This window comes from Tachysurus vachellii, chromosome 26 (assembly GCF_030014155.1).
Source record: "Tachysurus vachellii isolate PV-2020 chromosome 26, HZAU_Pvac_v1, whole genome shotgun sequence".
Lineage (NCBI taxonomy): Eukaryota > Metazoa > Chordata > Actinopteri > Siluriformes > Bagridae > Tachysurus > Tachysurus vachellii.
Window position 1 is genome coordinate 13991850 of NC_083485.1, and position 19666 is coordinate 14011515.

At 41.8% G+C, this 19666-nt stretch overlaps 1 protein-coding gene across 1 annotated transcript in view; it reads left to right on the forward strand.

Annotated features, from left to right (window-relative positions):
* Positions 1-19666, forward strand: part of dcc (DCC netrin 1 receptor) — a 255376-nt gene that overhangs the window by 78310 nt on the left and 157400 nt on the right. The window contains exon 2 of the mRNA XM_060863587.1: positions 5707-6030. Coding sequence (XP_060719570.1) covers positions 5707-6030 — 324 coding nt within the window. The remainder of the gene's footprint in view (positions 1-5706; positions 6031-19666) is intronic.

Genomic DNA, 19666 nt, shown 5'->3' on the forward strand with positions numbered 1-19666 from the left:
CGCTGATACTGCTGGGGTCAAAGAAAGGGTTCCTCCTGAGTGGCAAACCAAACAAAGATTCAATATGGATGCTACTGTACATTTAACCATAATTCAGAGCTTAGGGCAGATCACAAGCATCTACTGTACTTGGTACTTAGGAAACTACTGCATTTTTAATGGCAAGCAGGATAAAAGCCAGTAAAAAGATAATAGATGGGTAAAGCACATTGAAGAATAAGTACAGAACAACTGGGCCAGAGATGGGAGTCAAAGGGGAGTTAAATGGAAGGTCTGTTAATTGAGGATAGCAAAATCACACAACAAGACAGACAAGGACAGACGGGTTGACAGAAAGACAGAGCAGAGAGTGGCCCACCATGGGAAAATGTCAGGAGACAGGTTAGCATGAGCGCCTTTACTCTAGGATAGCAGGAACAGGACGCGTGTAAATGGAGGAAGCAGGATTCCATACACGACGATAACATCAGAGCGTGTGATTGGCTGTCTGCACACCCAGAGGACGTTTGAAAGAGAATGTGTAAATCACCCGACTGAGCGTGTGTGTGTGTGTGTGTGTGTGTGTGTGTGTGTGTGTGTGTGTGTGTACAGGTTAATAGGACGAGGAGGTCCACAGTGATGAAGTTGTTGAGATAAGCTGGTGGCTAAAGTGGAAGTCGCAAACTGTTGGTGTGTGTGTGTGTGTGTGTGTGCATGAGTGTGAGTGTGTGTGCGTGTGTGTGTGTGTTGAGGAAAAGAATCGATAAAGAGAGTGGAGAAGAGTGGTAACCATGGTGACACAGCCCATAATGAAGAGATAAAAGAGATGTGATGATATCAAAGGGCAGATAGAGGAAAGAGCTTGATGACTTCACAATACACACACACACACACACGGATAGAATTTTTTTTTAAAGCCCTGTGCACCTAGCACGTAGTCATGGACATCAGTATTCACACTCACAAGCGTCATCTCTGAAAATGACAACACAATAAATAAACATATGAGCGGCTTAAATGTTGAATTATTTAACATTATCCATTATAGGAGATGTGATCTTTACAAAAATGGGATTTTGTGATTCTTTACAGCGGTATTTCATGGAGGAACTCTGGTCCAATCGGTTACCAGGATATCGGGGGCCAAAACCTGGGGTTACCAGGATTGGGACCACAGGCTCCCAAACCTTGTCCTTTACATTTTAGATTTTCTTTCTCTAAACATACTTGATTCATCCAACCTAACTAAATAATGATGCTTTCAATCAACAGTTAAAGTTGGTGTATTAGAGCAAGAGCAACATGTACAACATGAGCAACATGTGCAGGACAGGATTCTCAATGTCCAGGGTTGGTTTCCTGTGGTCTTGACCTGCTGGGTACTTATTTACCTTTAAAGACAAAATACTAACCAAGGTGCAAGAAAGACTACTACTAACTATTAGCGTTTAGCAATTAGAAGACACCAGCTATTAGCTGTTAAGTATCGAGAATGCTAACACGACATGTTGTTTTATTTGATGTGCAGTAAGTTAAGTCACGACGCATGTGTCTTAAATTCACGTTTGCGTGTTTTACTGGGGTAAATACAAGAATTATAATCCACAGCCTAAACACAAGCAGACAAAGATAAGTAGGAAAAGACTCAAGGGTCTACAGAACTATGGACCTAATAGAAGGGTGATGCGACTTCTCTATGAAATGAAGAAATGACACAGAACAGGTGAACATTACATTTACATTTACAGCATTTAGCAGACGCACTTATATCCAATGCGACTTGCATTATCTCATTTTCATACAGCTGAGCAATTAAGGGTTAAGGGCCTTGCTCAGGGGCCCAGCAGTGGCAGCTTGGTGGACCTGGGATCTAACTCACAACCTTCCGATTGGTAGCTCAACACCTTAACCGCTAGGCTACAACAGGCCCTGAACACCATCAGGCCAATGGACCAATGACATGATGAGACCGATAACAAACCAAAACATAAACACAGCCTGAAATATCTGAAATTAAATGAATGTTTGGTGTCAAAATACCCATTTTTTTACAAAAGCAGCCTGTAAAATGAGCGATCGACTGACGTTACTTTAGAGTGTAGATGATCACTGAATCATCGTGATCGACTTGTTTCAATATTTCTTATTGAATATTGTTCTGCTCTATGAATTTTTCCCGCTCATGTAGCGTTGCAGTGAAAAGCCTCTCTGGCATTTGATAAAAAAGCACTTCAGAACGATGTATCTGCACTCTATCAGGACCGAGAGGTACGCCGTGTTTTCAGACTGATTTAGATCCATAGGCATGAAAACTGACCTTCGAGTGAACTTTGAACCTGAGGGAGCTCCGAGACATCTACATCAAAGTGAAGAGTGAAGTGAGCTGGGATTCATTCTAGCTCTTACACACATACAGTACACACAAAGAAAGGCACTTTCTTGCCTTTAATCTCTCAGCGCTTATTCAGGACTGTATTCCTGAGGTCATGCTCTTCCCATCTCAAGCATTGTCCAATCAGATTCCTGCTAAATCTTTTCACTGGCTCTTGTACATAAATCTGCTTGGGAAGTCGAGACATTGGCGTTTTTGTAGGATGAGGTAAAGCTAGACATGTGAGTTGTTTTTGTTGTTGTTTTTGTTTTCTTTTTGTCACTTTTTCTGCCTCTTTTTTTTCCCTCTCTGTCTTTTTCCATGGTTTCTTTCTTCCTCACTCTCTGGCCTTGCCTTTGTATCTAAGCTCGGTTTTTTAAAATGCCTTCCCAAAGAAGAGTGCAAAATCCCATGGGGAAGCTTTCTGGCATGAACATAAAGACTATCGACGGAAGATGCTGTTTGATGAGTCCAAAAAAAAAAAAAAAAACAGAGTTGGTGGTATTTTCTTCCAAAAGGTTAAAATTTGCGAAACTTCTCCACCTTCGTGTCCTTTTTGTGCCGCTGCTCAGGCGTTTCGTATGTAATGCGAGTAGCTTGTTTAAAATGTTAGCAGGAAGCGATGAAGTCTGTCACAGAGCAGGTTAAGACAAAAGAATGGCTGAAACGATTGTGCATGTTGTACATTAGCCTTCTAAGCTTCCTGATTTTTGGAACTGCCTATAGCTGTTGTTCTTCCATAACTAACAGAGGGACAAACATGGAAAGCAAACTGAAATGTGCACGCCTGCTTCTCTGGTGCCTTTTCCCATCTTCTTTTGTAAACCCTTTCTCTGACGTTTCCTTTTGATTCCTCTGCACAGTTACATACTGTATGTATACTGCAAAACTGCATTTTATGGAACTTGTTCAGAAACCCAGACTCATAAGGAACCTGTAATACATTGGTGGACTATCCAGGGAGCATGGATGAGAGAATGAATGAAAGACCCTGAAGCAGATTTCCACTGTAGAAATCAAGGCTAATCTTAGATTTTGAATCTCTAGGAACAATTTAGGTCCTGCTCTAGAATAGGGATGGTTCTGTTGAACCATCCCTATTCTAGAGCAGGACCTAAATTGTTCCTAGAGATTCAAAATCTAAGATTTGAGTGAATCTAAGATTTTGAATCTCTTAGGAGATTCACTCACTCATTTTATACCACTTATCCGAACTACCTCGGGTCACGGGGAGCCTGTGTCTATCTCAGGTGTCATCGGACATCAAGGCATGATACACCCTGGACGGAGTGCCAACCCATCACAGGGCACACACACACACTCTCATTCACTCACGCAATCACACATTACAGACAATTTTTCCAGAGATGCCGATCAACCTACCATGCATGTCTTTGGACCGGGGGAGGAAACCGGAGTACCCGGAGGAAACCCCCGAGGCACGGGGAGAACATGCAAACTCCACACACACAAGGTGGAGGCGGGAATCGAACCCCCAACCCTGAAGGTGTGAGGCGAACGTGCTAACCACTAAGCCACCGTTGCCCCCCCAATTTACCGATTGGTTAAATGGTATCTTATGGAATTTTGCCGCTTGGTCAAATGCTAGCTTGTGGAATGTTGCTGATTGGTCAAATTGATTAAACCTAGTTAGACACAATGAATTTTGTACTTGCGTTTAGTTTAAAGCAGTTCTATGTAAATGTGATCCTCACAGAACAAAAGAGTAATGAACTTCTCTGTTACAATTTTGCCATAATCACATGAAGAAATATATTGTGTATGAAATGAAATGAAATGAAATGAAATGAAATGGCCAAACTGTACTACTTGATAAGACAGATCTGCAACTCTCCAGTGGACACATGATTCCCCAATGGTTGAATCAGAGATGTTAGATGGAGCTGCACTCCAGGCTAGTTTGTACAGGCCTCTTCAGCCCCGAATCCCTGCCTGTCATGGCACATCACATAAAATCATTTGTTCACACCAACTGCTGCTTTTTTTTTTATATATCAAACTAGTGCATTTTTTTTTAACTGTCCTTTGAATGACCCAGTAGAAGGATGAGTACAATTTAAAGCAGGAAAAAAAAAAATAGAACAAGCAGGAACTGCTTGCTCTGTTGCCATTTTTCGGCTTTGTGTAACTCAAAGCAATGATTGCCTTATATAATAACAGCCTTGGAAATGTACTGACCTAATACTCGCACCTCTCTGATGCTGTAATTGTTTTGGAGTGCAGGCAATTCTGCTGTTTCATCATGCATAATGCATAGTATATAATATCTGTGTATATATAGCGTAGGCAAATTAGCACATTCCACTTCAGTTGGCCTTGTAACCCTGATGTGAGAATAAAATGCATATAGACAGGTGAATTTGATCTGAGTCATGTACTTGCTAAACAGCATTTGATCGCTATCTTTGCCCTGAGCTACACACTTTTTTTTTGCATTAAATTATCTGATAGAACTAAGCTAATGCTTTTTTCAATGTCAGTTGCAAATCCCGTTCAAGAACTGAATACAAATTATGGAAAAATGTCTGATAATGCTTCGAGGCTTAGTCAGAATGTTAATGATAATGAATTGCTGTTGATGAATGCATGATGCGGGGGGGGGCACGGTGGCTTAGTGGTTAGCACGTTCGCCTAACACCTCCAGGGTTGGGGGTTCGATTCCCGCCTCCACCTTGTGTGTGTGGAGTTTGCATGTTCTCCCCGTGCCTCGGGGGTTTCCTCCGGGTACTCCGGTTTCCTCCACCGGTCCAAAGACATGCATGGTAGGTTGATTGGCATCTCTGGAAAATTGTCTGTAGTGTCTGAGTGTCTGAGTGTCTGTGTGTGTGTGTCTGAGTGTCTGTGTGTGTGTGTGTGTGTGTGTGTGTGTGTGTGTGTGTGTGTGTGTGTGTGTGCCCTGCGATGGGTTGGCACTCCGTCCAGGGTGTATCCTGCCTTGATGCCCGATGACACCTGAGATAGGCACAGGCTCCCCGTGATCTGAGGTAGTTCGGATAAGCGGTAGAAAATGAGTGAGTGAGTGAGTGAGTGAGAGAGAGAATGCATAATGCAGGAGTACTAAATCCCAGTACTAACCAAGTGCTACCAAGTACTAAAGTACTGGGTTCTTGTGGAAAGTCTTTAACCCTTGACAGGTGCTGGGGCATTTTGATCCCGGATTATTCCAACTTCACAGCCTGGGTTCACAGCACAGGACCGGTCGTCTGTAGTATCCCACCTCAGACTCAGTTAAAGGTTAAAGTTCTAGCTAAAAGGTCCAACAAGTGTAGCCAATCTTGTGGCACCCAATCTTCAAACCTAAACCACAACACTTACACTTGGTCTCTTCTCCACAGGTTCTCAGGCTCCACGCAGTTTTGTAGAGTTGCGTTTCGTGTTGGAGCCGCAAGACGTGGTAACAATACGAGGTGGTGTACTACAGCTGGACTGCCAGGCGCGATCTGACCGTGGCCTTCCCTCTATCTCCTGGAAGAAGGACGGCGTGCTGCTGAGCTCGGTGGTGGACGAGCGGAGACAGCAGCTGGCCAACGGATCCCTTCTAGTGCAGAATGTTGTGCACTCACGTCATCACCGACCGGATGAAGGAGCCTACCAGTGTTTGGCCACTCTAGAGGGTGTTGGGGCCATCGTCAGCCGCACAGCAAAGGTTACTGTTGCTGGTGAGTAAGATGAATTTAAGGGTAGGTTTAGAGTTGTAAATGGATGCTGGATGCAAAGTGTTACATGATTCCCTTTAGTAACTCCAGAAGGGGGCTAAATAGCATAATATAATACAGCTTGGTAGGCCAGGCAAGGCTAAATTAAACACTTTATTTTATACGGTCTCTCTTTCAGGAATTGTTTTATTTATTCTTTGTTACACACACACACACACACACACACACGTATATGTATATAAAGTTCTCAGTTACAGAATCCCACGCACTACATATTTTCATATTTTCGAGCACTCCACATAACTTGGCTTATGAAGGGCTTCATAATTCCATAGTGTACATGGATTTAAGAGATTCTTAATAAAAGCAGATCTGTAACCTTTTATAAATCACTCTGCCTTTTAACATCGGAGCGTGTCGGTTATCACTCAAAAGAGTTATCCCATAAAATATATATATATATAATATATATATATATATATATAAAATTAGATGACTGCTCTTTTTGTATACATATATATATATATATATATATATATATATATATATATATATATATATATATATATATATATATATACACAAAAAGAGCAGTCATCTAATTTTGGCCCCAATAAAACAGGCAGATGATCCGAATGACATACGAGTCTGGAATGATTGACATTTACGTAGGTGTTTTCGAGCTGATACTGAACTGATACCCCTGGAAGCCTGAACACCATCTCACATTATTAATCTCTCAACTAGATTTTTTCGCTGGAAGGTTCCGCTGACTCTGTGCTGTCACTTTCTGTCAAGTTAATGGGGAATTTTTTTAAGTTTGTAAACGTGATAAAAACTCTAATATTGCATGGCTAACATTAGATAAGTATATAGTTACCATCGGTTAACTGTATTTACCAGGTTAAGGATCCTAAGTATTTACTAGGCTAACGATCCTCAGTGGCTAACGGGTCAGTGTAAATGCATTAAAGCATTTTGTTCAAGCCAATAGCAGTAGAAACCAGAATGTGTGTATGTAAATGGTTTTACACTTACCACCAAGCACAATGGGGAAGCTGTTACTCATTTCTTGTAGTGAAGATATACTGTAGACACTAGAAAAGTTGATATGCACACATTCTTTTTTTTCTAGAACAGGAAGAAAGAAAGTAAACTTTGCTACTTTTCCGCATGTAAAATAATCTAATATCCCACTGACTGCCCACCGAATCTCCAACTCCCCACATTGCCCAAGCACCTACCAGTTTTATTTATTTCAAGCTCAGTACTTACAGCATCACAGTGAACCGCTTCAAGCCTCCGACAGCGACCCATGTTAGTCACATGCTGGAAAGGTTGTGGGCTCTTCACCTCCCCATGCTGAGTCCAGAGATGGAGCAGACCTTCTGTCTCTCTGGCGAGAAAGCTACATCTGGACTCTGAGCTCCTACACAGCAGGGTCTGTTCTTCTTGCTGTGAAGCAGAATAAGATAAAAGAGGCCGCAGCTCAGTCTGCAGATGCCGCCTTGGCTCTAGGAAGCACTGTAGACTTGGGTGTGAAATTGAATATATTTCAGTCCAGATGTCATGGACTGACGTTATTCATCCTGGAAAGGGACTGCGTATCAAAAAACCGTTATGGGTCCATCTGGTGGGATCGAGTTGGAGAAACGCTGTTTATCCATCCAGAAGTTATGACCTGATAGGTTGATATCTTGGTATAGCCACTGACATGGAAATTATGGGGCATTAAACTAGAAGAAACATTTACTGGTGTGTTTAAAAACTTGCCAAATGGCAACACAGTGGATACCACATTTCTGAGTGGACGACCAGATTGAAGCTTCGGTGCCAGAAGCCTCAATCTGGGGGTGGTAGGCGCCTTGACTGAAAAAAAACTAATTCTGTCCAGTGATGTATTTACACAGTATCGGGTACCAGACGGTGACTTTGGGCACAATAATCTGTCTGTGGCGAAAGCAGGAGAAACAGAAAAACCTAAAGAGAAGCATATAAAAAGAATAATCTTTAACTCTGCTTTCATTTGAAACATTTAAATCCATCAACTAAAATAAATCTCAGAATACTGAAGATTCAAGCAGTTGCACATTTGTACAGTCACCTAAACAAGCTTATAGGGTATTATAAGCTTTTATCTGTAAAAAAAATTACCCACGCCATCTGCATCACGTATGTGTGGCATTGATTCTAATTGTCCACTAGTCCATTTGATTATTTTACAAGGATCCAGCCAAGCAAATGATCTCAAGTGAGACTAAAGGAAAAACACCCATCCTATGCACTGGCTAGAAAGCCTGGATTCTTCGCCATAGGCGGATGTGCATGTGCTTTGGGTAGAAAGTCTCGATTTCACCCACAGATGTATTTTCACACTTTAGGGTACCAGACTGTGCTGTTGGCCGCAGTAATCTGTCTGCGGCAAAAGAAAGAGTGGGAAAGTACGGAGTATAATAGGCAAATTTTACAGCTAGAGCACAGTAACCTTCAAAAGAGACCTGCAGGCATTCTTAATGTCAGACATGTAGCTTGTTTTGAATTTACGGTTCTTTCAGAGCTTGTACCTTAAGGCTTTTAGGTCTTTTCTTATAGCAAATGAAACCACTGAAGACTACAGATAGCTTCTGTTATACGGGGGAGACAGAGCATGGTCGTATTTTTTTAACATTGTTTTGGGAATCATTCGAGGATTTTTATACAAAGCTATTAATTGTTTAGGTTTATAAGTCTGGTTTTACTGGAGACTGAAGCACGAGGCCAAAAAATGAGGTAACTGTTAGTGTTAGCGAAGACTGTAATGCATTATTCATAGTGTTACTGAGGAATCTTCAATAAAAAGGTATAGTGCCTACTGTATGTCAGACACCTAGACTAAACATTATTACTGTTTCTCTGGGTTTACACAAACAAAACAGCATGTTTTGGGAACAGATCTGAGAAATTTCTCACCTGAGTCAAGAGTGTGCTTAAACATAAACGGTGTTAAGAAGTTTTGGGTCAAACCTGGTCTGTTTTTATCCTCAGTCTGGTTTTTAAGGTGAAAACACAGCAGATGCTTGGGGGTTTGGACCAAAATTCTGGTCTAAGAGCATCTGAGCAAAATGAACGCTAAGACATTTACGTTACATTTAGCAGACTCCCTTATCCAGAGCGACTTACATTTTATTTAATTTTTCTTATACAACTGAGCAATTGAGGGTTAAGGGCCTTGCTCAAGGGCCCGGCTGCTTGGTGGACGTAGGAATCGAACTCACAACCTTCCGATTGGTAGTCCAACACCTTAACCACTAGGCTACCACATCCCCGAGACCTAAGCGAGGTTAGCCTGGTTCAATTGCTTCAACTTTGATTCAACTTTGAATCCAACTAAACTGAATTAAATTATTCAAATATTTGGCTCGGGGGGCACGGTGGCTTAGTGGTTAGCACGTTCGCCTCACACCTCCAGGGTTGGGGGTTCGATTCCCACCTCCACCTTGTGTGTGTGGAGTTTGCATGTTCTCCCCGTGCCTCGGGGGTTTCCTCCGGGTACTCCGGTTTCCTCCCCCGGTCCAAAGACATGCATGGTAGGTTGATTGGCATCTCTGGAAAATTGTCCGTAGTGTGTAATTGCGTGAGTGAATGAGAGAGTGTGTGTGCCCTGTGATGGGTTGGCACTCCGTCCAGGGTGTATCTTGCCTTGATGCTCGATGACACCTATCTCAGTCTCCCCGTGACCAGAGGTAGTTCGGATAAGCGGTAGAAAATGAGTGAGTGAGTGAGATATTTGGCTCTGTTTGAACACTGGCTCTGTGTTCTCAGACAAACCAGCAGTATCAATGAAAATGTATGAAAGTATGAAGTGATGGCATCAACTTGCACACTATCAGGATGATGAGAAATTCATTGCATAATCACAAAGCCATTGAGTTCCCTGAGCCAAAATAGACTCACCGCACAACTCTATTTGATGCAAAGGGTCAGAAAGCTCGAGCACTAAGGTCATAAACTTGCTTCCCAAAGCAAGATAACACCACCTTGCTCCAGGGGAACTCTGTCAAACACTGAACCTCAGATATAATTACTGAAACAGAAATCAAGCATCGCGTTAGTTCTGGCAGGTCACGTCGTCAAGCGTGCATCAGCTGGTAATCAGCTGTCCACGACGCGCACCAATCCGGTTACGACTTCCTATTACCCGACCATTTAAATTCCCATTCATTGAGCCGCTTCTAGCGCGTCGCTGCTGCTGCGACTTAAACTCCCTCCTCCAACCCAACCCCGACTCCACCATGCCAGAACCTGTGTTCATTGTACCAGTCACATCTTAAATCTCCACATATTTTTCTTCCTCTCTCTAATTATTTAATTAATTATTTATCCATGATTATGCATGATTAATGGTTCTGTTATACGGGTGGTCTATTCTATTTTCTAGTTGCTGCTCTTCCCGCTCGGACCATGCATGCGCACGGACGGGCACGTGGGTTCCTGCCCAGAACAGAACCATACCGCCAACACTAACTGTATGCATATCATCTAATAAATCCTCATTTGACAAAGTGGTCCTGACAGAAATAAGAGTTTAATGCAAACTGGCTTTCGAGTTCATTTGAAGTGAACAAACCACATTGTATAATATTGCGAAACCTCATTCTAGTGAAGAGCGGAAAAGCTACACAGCCCGAGTTTCTCACCTCGGCAGGCAGGGGAGCGTCCTAATCCTCTCAGCTTTACGTAAGCTTCTAATTTGTCAGACAGACCAACACGTTTTCTCTTCCTCGTAAATAAAGCAAAGACACAGAGGACAGACAAATCAGATTACGAGCAGATCGCATTTAACACTCCAACACATTCTTCGCCAGTTTAATCCAGTTACGATCATGAAAAGGTCCCTTGATGTCTCCTGAACGCGGCGTACGCGCTCAAATGAAATGAGGCTAGCGCTTTTGCTGTCGCTAACTCGATTAATTACTGCGCACGGGCTAGGAGGTTATTCGGCGTGCCACCGAGGGATGTTTCGGATGTTTTATTCGAACAACCGTATAATAATTACAATATATCATTGACAATTAATATTCATTAATAAAAAAATGAGAGGGTGAGGCTAGGAGGGAGGGGTTGTACGAACAAGTCAATCAGATGTGTCATATTCGTGAGCTAAATTAGGAAACAGGAAGGTGAACTCCCAGTAGATATAATTATGCTATGCTCTTCCTGGGGATTTTTTTTTTTCTTTTGTGCTAATGAGATCTGCAGAGCATGACTCATTCACTAAGATCCTCTGGGTTTATCTTGGGCCAAGAAACTGAAATTTACACTGTTATTTGCCAAATATTGGTGACAATGTACTGGTGGCAGATGAAACTCAAAACACATTGATGCAGCATTGCGAAGGAAAGGTGGAACTCATTGATCTTAATGCGACTCTAAATAAGTGTTAGATTAAAGGCAGGTACAATTAGGACTGTGTAAAAAAACATAAATAGCTAAAAAACATATTTTAAAACAAATGTTTTTATTTTTTTAATTCACATAAATGTACTTCTACAGTTAGATGTTTACATTGTAGAATATTTAAAATGAGGTCATTTAAATAAAATGCAATTTTAAATAAAATTAAATAATTTAATGCAAGGGGGGGGCACGGTGGCTTAGTGGTTAGCACGTTCGCCTCACACCTCCAGGGTTGGGGGTTCGATTCCCGCCTCCACCTTGTGTGTGTGGAGTTTGCATGTTCTCCCCGTGCCTCGGGGGTTTCCTCCGGGTACTCCGGTTTCCTCCCCCGGTCCAAAGACATGCATGGTAGGTTGATTGGCATCTCTGGAAAATTGTCCGTAGTGTGTGATTGCGTGAGTGAATGAGAGTGTGTGTGTGTGTGCCCTGCGATGGGTTGGCACTCCGTTCAGGGTGTATCCTGCCTTGATGCCCGATGACACCTGAGATAGGCACAGGCTCCCTGTGACCCGAGGTAGTACTCTTCGTGTTTTCCTTCTGGATTTCAGAAGCTTTGGTTGAAAATTCTCATTTAGCTGCAACACTGAGAAGCGGAGAAACAGATTTATTTCCAACGCTGGAAATATTCTTTATAAACATTGATTAAATGGTGCTACTGTGGGACCCCATATTATATGATATAGTTTAAAAATGGCTGCTTTCTTGGAATGTATGTAGTCTTCTGTAAAGTCTGGGTAATGTCTTGTTTTGTTTAGAAATGCTTTAGTTAGTCGTGGCCTAATGGTTAGAGAGTTTGACTCCTAAACCCAAGGTTGTGGGTTTGAGTCTCGGGCCGGCAATACAACGACTGAGGTGCCCTTGAGCAAGGCACCGAACCCCCAACTGCTCCCCGGGCGCCGCAGCATAAATGGCTGCCGACTGCTCCGGATGTGTGTTCACGGTGTGTGTGTGTGTTCACTGCTGTGTTTGTGCACTTTGGATGGGTACTTAGCCAAGGTAAGTAGGTACTTTGGATTACCATACAGTACTTAGCCGTATGTCACGTCACTTTCACTTATATAAGCTGAACAGGGATAACTGCATTTTGGGTCAACTTTTGCATTTATTTTATTTCATATATAATTAATAAACTGATCATATTAATCTACTCATTGTTTGAATTTGGGAAAATGCTCAAGTTTTTAATCCGTTGCTATGATTCAAGTTTCGCAAATGATTTTCTGGTGGGGAATAAATGTGTTTTAAATGATGCCGGAAGCATCGAGCGAATATTCGCAGCGACCTGAAATGCATCCCTGCCGGCTGACTGTTCTGAAAAAGAGCTGTTTTGATCAAAAGTTTAGAAATAGAAATCCGCTGGCAGCCAAAAAGCCACCCGTGTGGCCCCGATGCTTCATTGACACATCTGACACACTGACTCGGTGTATTGTGATGTATCGAGTGCAGAGATTTCAGCAAGTCAGGAAGGGAGAGATGGAGAGAGAGAGAGAAAACGAGTGATGGCACATAGACGGATGAGAGAAAGCAGCTGACAGCGACAGAAACGGTCAGCAGGAGAATGATGAAGGCAGAGAGAGAGAGAGAGAGAGAGAGAATGAGAGAGAGAGAGAATGAGGAAGCAGGACAGGAAGACAGAGCTAAGAAAGGTGGCTTGATTTAGACGAGTCCAGACCTGCCTGCAGTGAGTCTCGTCGGTAGGCGGAGTCACGTACAGCGTGTGTCATGTGTGACGAACAGAGGCAGGACAATACTGTAGTGAATTAGGAAGCAGCAGATGGTCCAGGATGTTTAATATTGCTCTTGGAGCAGGTGTGTGAGGTGCAAAGCTGTTAAATAAAAGCCATTGAACCGGATGACTAAGACAGCCTGCACATTCGCTCTGACTGATCGCTACGAAAAGCTGACTTGAGCTTGATTATTTTATTATAATTATTATAATTATTCTTTACAGACGCTTTGCCTTTTGGAAGTTTCTTAACTATTCATTATCTCCTTAAACAACAGGTTCGTAGCATCAAACCAAATCAAGTCAGCTACCAGATTTGCAGCATTTTTTGTTCATAATCTAATATATAAATCAAATCATTCCAAATTATATTATACTTATGTGTATATATATGTATATCATTTTCTCTCCAGTGTTAAGGTCTTGATACAAATATGGCGGCCATGTATTCACCTCCATTTCTAGCACTTTTAAATATCGTCGCTGTCGGGCGGAAACCTCGTATGTCCAAATTTGGTCAATTTCCTATTTTTTCACATATCGATGCTATTGGTCAGTCCCCACGTGGGTCTGTTATTTTTACAAGTTATTAACCAATGATGCTATTGGTCAGTCCCCACGTGGGTCTGTTATTTTTACAAGTTATTAACCAATAAAGTCTTGAAAATAGCTTGAGCGCAAATCTCATAACTCCATTGGACACTTCAACTGTCCACCTCTTCCTCACTCCGAGGGAGAGCTTCACGTCATATTTCTCCTCAAGAAGAGTCGCAACGAATCAACACGTCTTCTGAGGTAAATGTCTTCAAAACACTGGGCTCAAAGAAAAAAAAATCTTGACCCCCGCTAGTTCTGGTGCTCGTCTGAGGACAGTAATTTAGCGCGGACTAAACCCTGTGCACTGTAGATAAGGTACGGCGTTTTTTTTATTACCTGAAAAGTAACGGTTTTGGAGCTACGAGGATTCCGCCTGACAGCGACGATATGTATTTTTAGTGTTTTGTAGCTATTATAGTTTATATGTTGGAATTCTACATCGGAGGCTACAAGTTGTCCAGTTTTGCTGCATTTCTGCCCGACTAGCAGCAGTAGAACCTAACCCTTCTGGTGTAGGGCATCCACCTTAAGGATCGAGATGTTCTTCAAAAGATGCTGAGATGCTGATCTCTCCTATCAACAAGGCATTTCCACACACAACTGTGCTGCTAATAATACATTATTTGTCCCGTCCCGTCCCCCCCCAACATACTGTCTAACGTTTTCAGAACGTTGTATGTGCAAATCTGAGCAGTTTCTGAAATACTTAATCTAGCCCAACAACCATGCCACGGTCTCACGGTTTCCATGAGATTCCTCTGTCTTGGAAATGAGCAGGTTTCAGAATAAAGTGTTCAGCGAGTAAGAAATATGTCTCACTCGGATATACTGTATAGGGGGAAGAACAGCAATAGACCTTGTGAGAGAAAATGTAAATTAACATGTACTACTGTCTGATCATTCATATGATCTTTCGGATAGAGCTCTTGCTTTAGCTCCAAAACGTGTTTCTAATCTGTATAAGAAGAATATTGTGATGATGTAATCACAAGATGCAAGAGATTGTGCAACCCAAGCAAGAAACGGAGACTAGTAGCAGGTAATTTACTACTTTAACCAGTGCTTTTTTGGGACTTTAATGAGTCATAAACCCTGAGTAAAGGTTTTTCATTATCTGTGTGTGTGTGTGTGTGTGTGTGTGTGTGTGTGTTCAGTTCTGTTTCCAAGGTTATCATGATGTACCACTGATTGATACCTTTTATGGCTTTCAGCATTGTGAGTCGCATAATATTTCACACTAGAAAACAAGCGAGCAAGCGTTTCTCGTAGGTCACAACTAGCCTTGTTCTACTCATGTCCAGAATAAAATAGCATGATGTTATAGAAAAATAATGAATGAAAGGGTGGTACGAGGTGGAGGTGGAGGTGGAGGTGGAGGTGCTGTTAGCATCATCAGGGTTCCCACGCGTCCTGGAAAACCTGGAAATCCTGGAAAATTAATGACCAATGTTCCAGTCCTGGAAAACACATGGAAAATGAGAGAAAACATAAATTGTCCTGGAAAAAATCTTGTTGTCCTGGAAAATTATTATTTTTAAATGTTCTTGATCATTTAAAGAACAGTTTACGACCGGTCGAAACAATTAACGTTAGTAACAGAAAGCGATCTGTTCAGGGACGCTGAGTTTTGACGGGTTTTTTGTTTTGCTGTTTAATCTCGCTGTGACGGATGACGCTGTCTCGTGTTGGCGGTTTCAGGCGCTAGGAACGGTTTAAGTGCTCGAATGTTTTCAGCAAATGGTGACGGGTAAGCAGGTTATATTAACCTTGTTAATCTGAATATCATGTGCAAGGGGAATGCACAGCAAACTAAAGCATGCATGACGGCATTGGCCTGAGAAAGGAAAGGGTATTAATATGTGCGGCCTTTTTATTTTATACTGTAAATGTTGACATTTCATTCACATGACAAATTGTCTTTAAAAGTATAGTTAAGTAATAGACATAAAGTGTACGTTGTTTTTAAGACTTCTGGAGAGAAGAACATATTACTTTAGGCCGTGAATCTGTGAGCCTTGTCTTTTTTTGCTAAATTTGAAATGTCCTGGAAAATGATCTCTGAAAAAGAGTGGGAACCCTGATCATGAAGTTGATTATTTTGGTACATAGTGTTCTATATGTCTTATTCAACCGTAATTTCCTTCGTGGTAGATTGTTAGGTTGTGTGTCGGAACCCTGCGTAAAGTTTAGTTACGTTACGACGAAGTCTGTCTCGCTAGTTCCTTTTTTGAGATGGTGTGTGAGTTCATTCTTTCTAAATAATTCAGCACAAATGTTTTTTTTTTCCCAGAGAATCAGCTTCACCCACCTGTACCCACTCAGAAGCCACCATGCTGGAATTTTTTACCTCCTGCTGCGGCTTCACTTTCATTAGTTCCAGTTTCTGCTTTTGCCAGCTGCAGATGGCAATATGCTCTGCTGGTGTGGGTGTGTGACTGTGTGTTTCTGCATTGAGGTGTATTACTGGCCCATTTCCCACCGCACACACGTTCTCTGCAGCCAGTGTGTTTTTGACGGCCAACATGGTGGTCTATCTCACTCTTGCTGGGACTTTAAAGCCATGGGAAAGCAAACAGACACACCGGTCTTTTTTCTCTGCTAGAATGCATGAATATTTTAGACTCGTCAGGTGTGTGTGTGTGTGTGTGTATATGTCTGTGTATGGGAGAGAGAAAGAGAGAGACAGAGAGAGAGAAAGGGAGGGAGGGAGGGAAGATGGTAGGAGGCAGGCCATCAGGGAGAGATAGAGATGTGGAAACTGTCTTCCGGTTTTATGGATACTTTTTCTCTCTCAACACACACACACACACACACACACACACACACACATAAATATTATTTGACCAGTTTTTCTTTTATCATTAGAACTAATTTATAACCTACTATTGAAAATTCTGTCATGAACTTTCCGAAGTTTACATGAAAGGGTTATTGCCATGTTTAATGTTGCTTTCGTTAATTAATTTAAAAAAAATAATTTTTTATTAGCTATGAAAAGCACATGAGTTCTGTTATAGTTATATATTCAAATAATCAATTTCTCTTGACTTGACTTTTTTTATGTGTCTTGTCTTTATTGATAGCGTTTTTCAGCCAGGCTGAAAAAAAAAAAGACTCATTTGTGGGACTGATTTTTTTTTTTTTTTCGTATTCACATTTTTCTAATTTGCATAAAAGAGCTCGGTGAAACCCTTTATTTTATCTGTGAAGCAAACAGGTTTTGGGAAGCTTTGTGATAACCGGTGCCTGCAGTAAAGCAGTCGCTAATTATCATTTGCTTTTCTCATCTTGTTAATTTAGGATTTCATTGCAGTTCTATTTCAGTGTAGCGCCATGTTAGTTCCCCTGCACGCTAAACTAGCTGCTAAATGAAGCCCCAGAAATGTTTATTTCTGACTGTTACAAAGAGCTAAAACTGGAGACCCCTTAAAAATGTGAAATTGGTGCAATAAATAATAAATATCAAGTCCCACCCAAGTAGCTATGAAGCTGTGAATTTAACTGTTTAGAATATTAAAACTTCCTCAGGAGTTTCAGACGTGGAAACGGTTTTGCGTACGATGCTGTGTGGCGTAATTGTAACACTGCTGCTGCTCCCGGTGGCTTCACAACAGAATTACATTCCACCCAGAATTAGAGGCATGCACCTCTGAAAGAGTTTATCCCAAAATTCAATTCTTGAAAAGTCAAGTTGTTTGATTAATTTTCATAATCTTTGTTGCCGATCAATTCTTGCGGGTTCTATTTAGAACGATTATAACCAAAGAAAAACAATAACAACCTTGATAACAGCTGAGCCGGGGGCACAGTGGCTTAGTGGTTAGCACGTTCGCCTCACACCTCACACAGGGTCGGGGTTCGATTCCCACGTCCGCCATATGTGTGTGGAGTTTGCATGTTCTCCCCGTGCCTTGGGGGTTTCCTCTTGGTACTCCGGTTTCCTCCCCTGGTCCAAAGACAAGGCATGGTAGGTTGATTGGCATCTCTGGAAAATTGTCCGTAGTGTGTGATTGCATGAGTGAATGAGAGTGTGTGTGTGTGCCCTGTGATGGGTTGGCACTCCGTCCAGGGTGTATCCTGCCTTGATGCCCGATGACGCCTGAGATAGGCACCGGCTCCCCGTGACCCGAGGTAGTTCGGATAAGCGGTAGAAGATGAATGAATGAATGAATAACAGCTGATCTCCATTCATAGTCATTTTAAAAGCAGCATTTGACGACCTTGTGCATTTACATCACAGCCCACATTTTAAAAACCACAGCCCTAAATTAGTCCTTAAAATATTTGCGTTAGGCCTAAATTCATTTTGCAGGAAACTCACCCGATCTCTAAAGATCAAATCCACCTCAAAAACCACAGGAGAATACGATCTGGAGGCAGCAGTCTTCCTCACATGTGCTGTATTTTCTTGGTGAGTTTAAACAAGACTTTGGTAAATTACACACATCAGACGAGGCCAAGACGCTCCTTCTACCCTACGAGCATTCTCTCAGTTCCGTTGAGGAAAAAAGTCTGTGTAAATATGGAAAAATCTTTAGATGATTTTAGGATCACTCGTTTGAAAGAACTCACTCTATCCTTGTGCTTTGAGTCGCTTCTTCATTTTTTTCCTTCGAATGAAAATTTAATGCTGAAGTGAAAAGCGCTGGCAGTCTTCAGGGCTCAGCAGGTGTCCAATGTCCTGCTACAGTACATGTCTCTCTGTCACACACACATGCAAACACACACACGGGCTTCACTACTCTTCCTCTTGGGGTTTTCTTCATGTGCATCATGTTGCTGTTGAATGTAATTATCTTGTGCTTAAACATTTCTACACATGGGTTCTGGAGGCAAAGTTGAAACTCCTGATCCGTACATTTTTGTTTGTATGACATAGGATAAAGCAGTTAGTAATTTTATTTATTCATTCATTTATTTAACGTTCTTTGGCCATATCTAAAGAAAGCAATATTTTTTTTTAACCCTTTTGACCTGTACACTGGTGTTCCAGTCAGTCTGGAACTTTGGAACTTTTCTATGAATATTTCACCTCTAATATATCTACATTATGTTGAATCCCAGATGATAATTTGAATGTAATTTAGGCTTCAAACTGTTATGTGAAAAGTTACGTCAAAAAAAAAAAACAAGATTTTTTTATAAAGCAAATTTGAGAGCTACTTCACTGTACTGAAACACACACAAGCCACACCCACTTCACTAGTAATGACACATACAAGCCACACCCACTTCACTGTACTGACACACACAAGCCACACCCACTTCACTAGTACTGACACACACAAGCCACACCCACTTCACTGTACTGACACACACAATCCACACCCACTTCACTAGTACTGACACACACACAAGCCACACCCACTTCACTAGTACTGACACACAAGCCACACCCACTTCACTAGTAATGACACATACAAGCCACACCCACTTCACTAGTACTGACACACACAAGCCACACCCACTTCACTAGTACTGACACACACAAGCCACACCCACTTCACTAGTACTGACACACACAAGCCACACCCACTTCACTAGTAATGACACATACAAGCCACACCCACTTCACTGTACTGACACACACACAAGCCACACCCACTTCACTAGTAATGGCACATACAAGCCACACCCACTTTACTGTACTGACACACACAAGCCACACCCACTTCACTCGTACTGACACATACAAGAGGACTGATGAATTTCAGTGTGAGATGTGTGTTTGTTCCTCTGCTGATAATCTTACACAGAATTTTAGTGTTGAAGATCAAATCTGAGCTGCTTTTCAGATAAACAAACACTCGGATCATCTCAGAGAGTAGAAATGTGTTTGATATCATTTATTCTGATATCATATTTGTCTGGAAAAAAAAA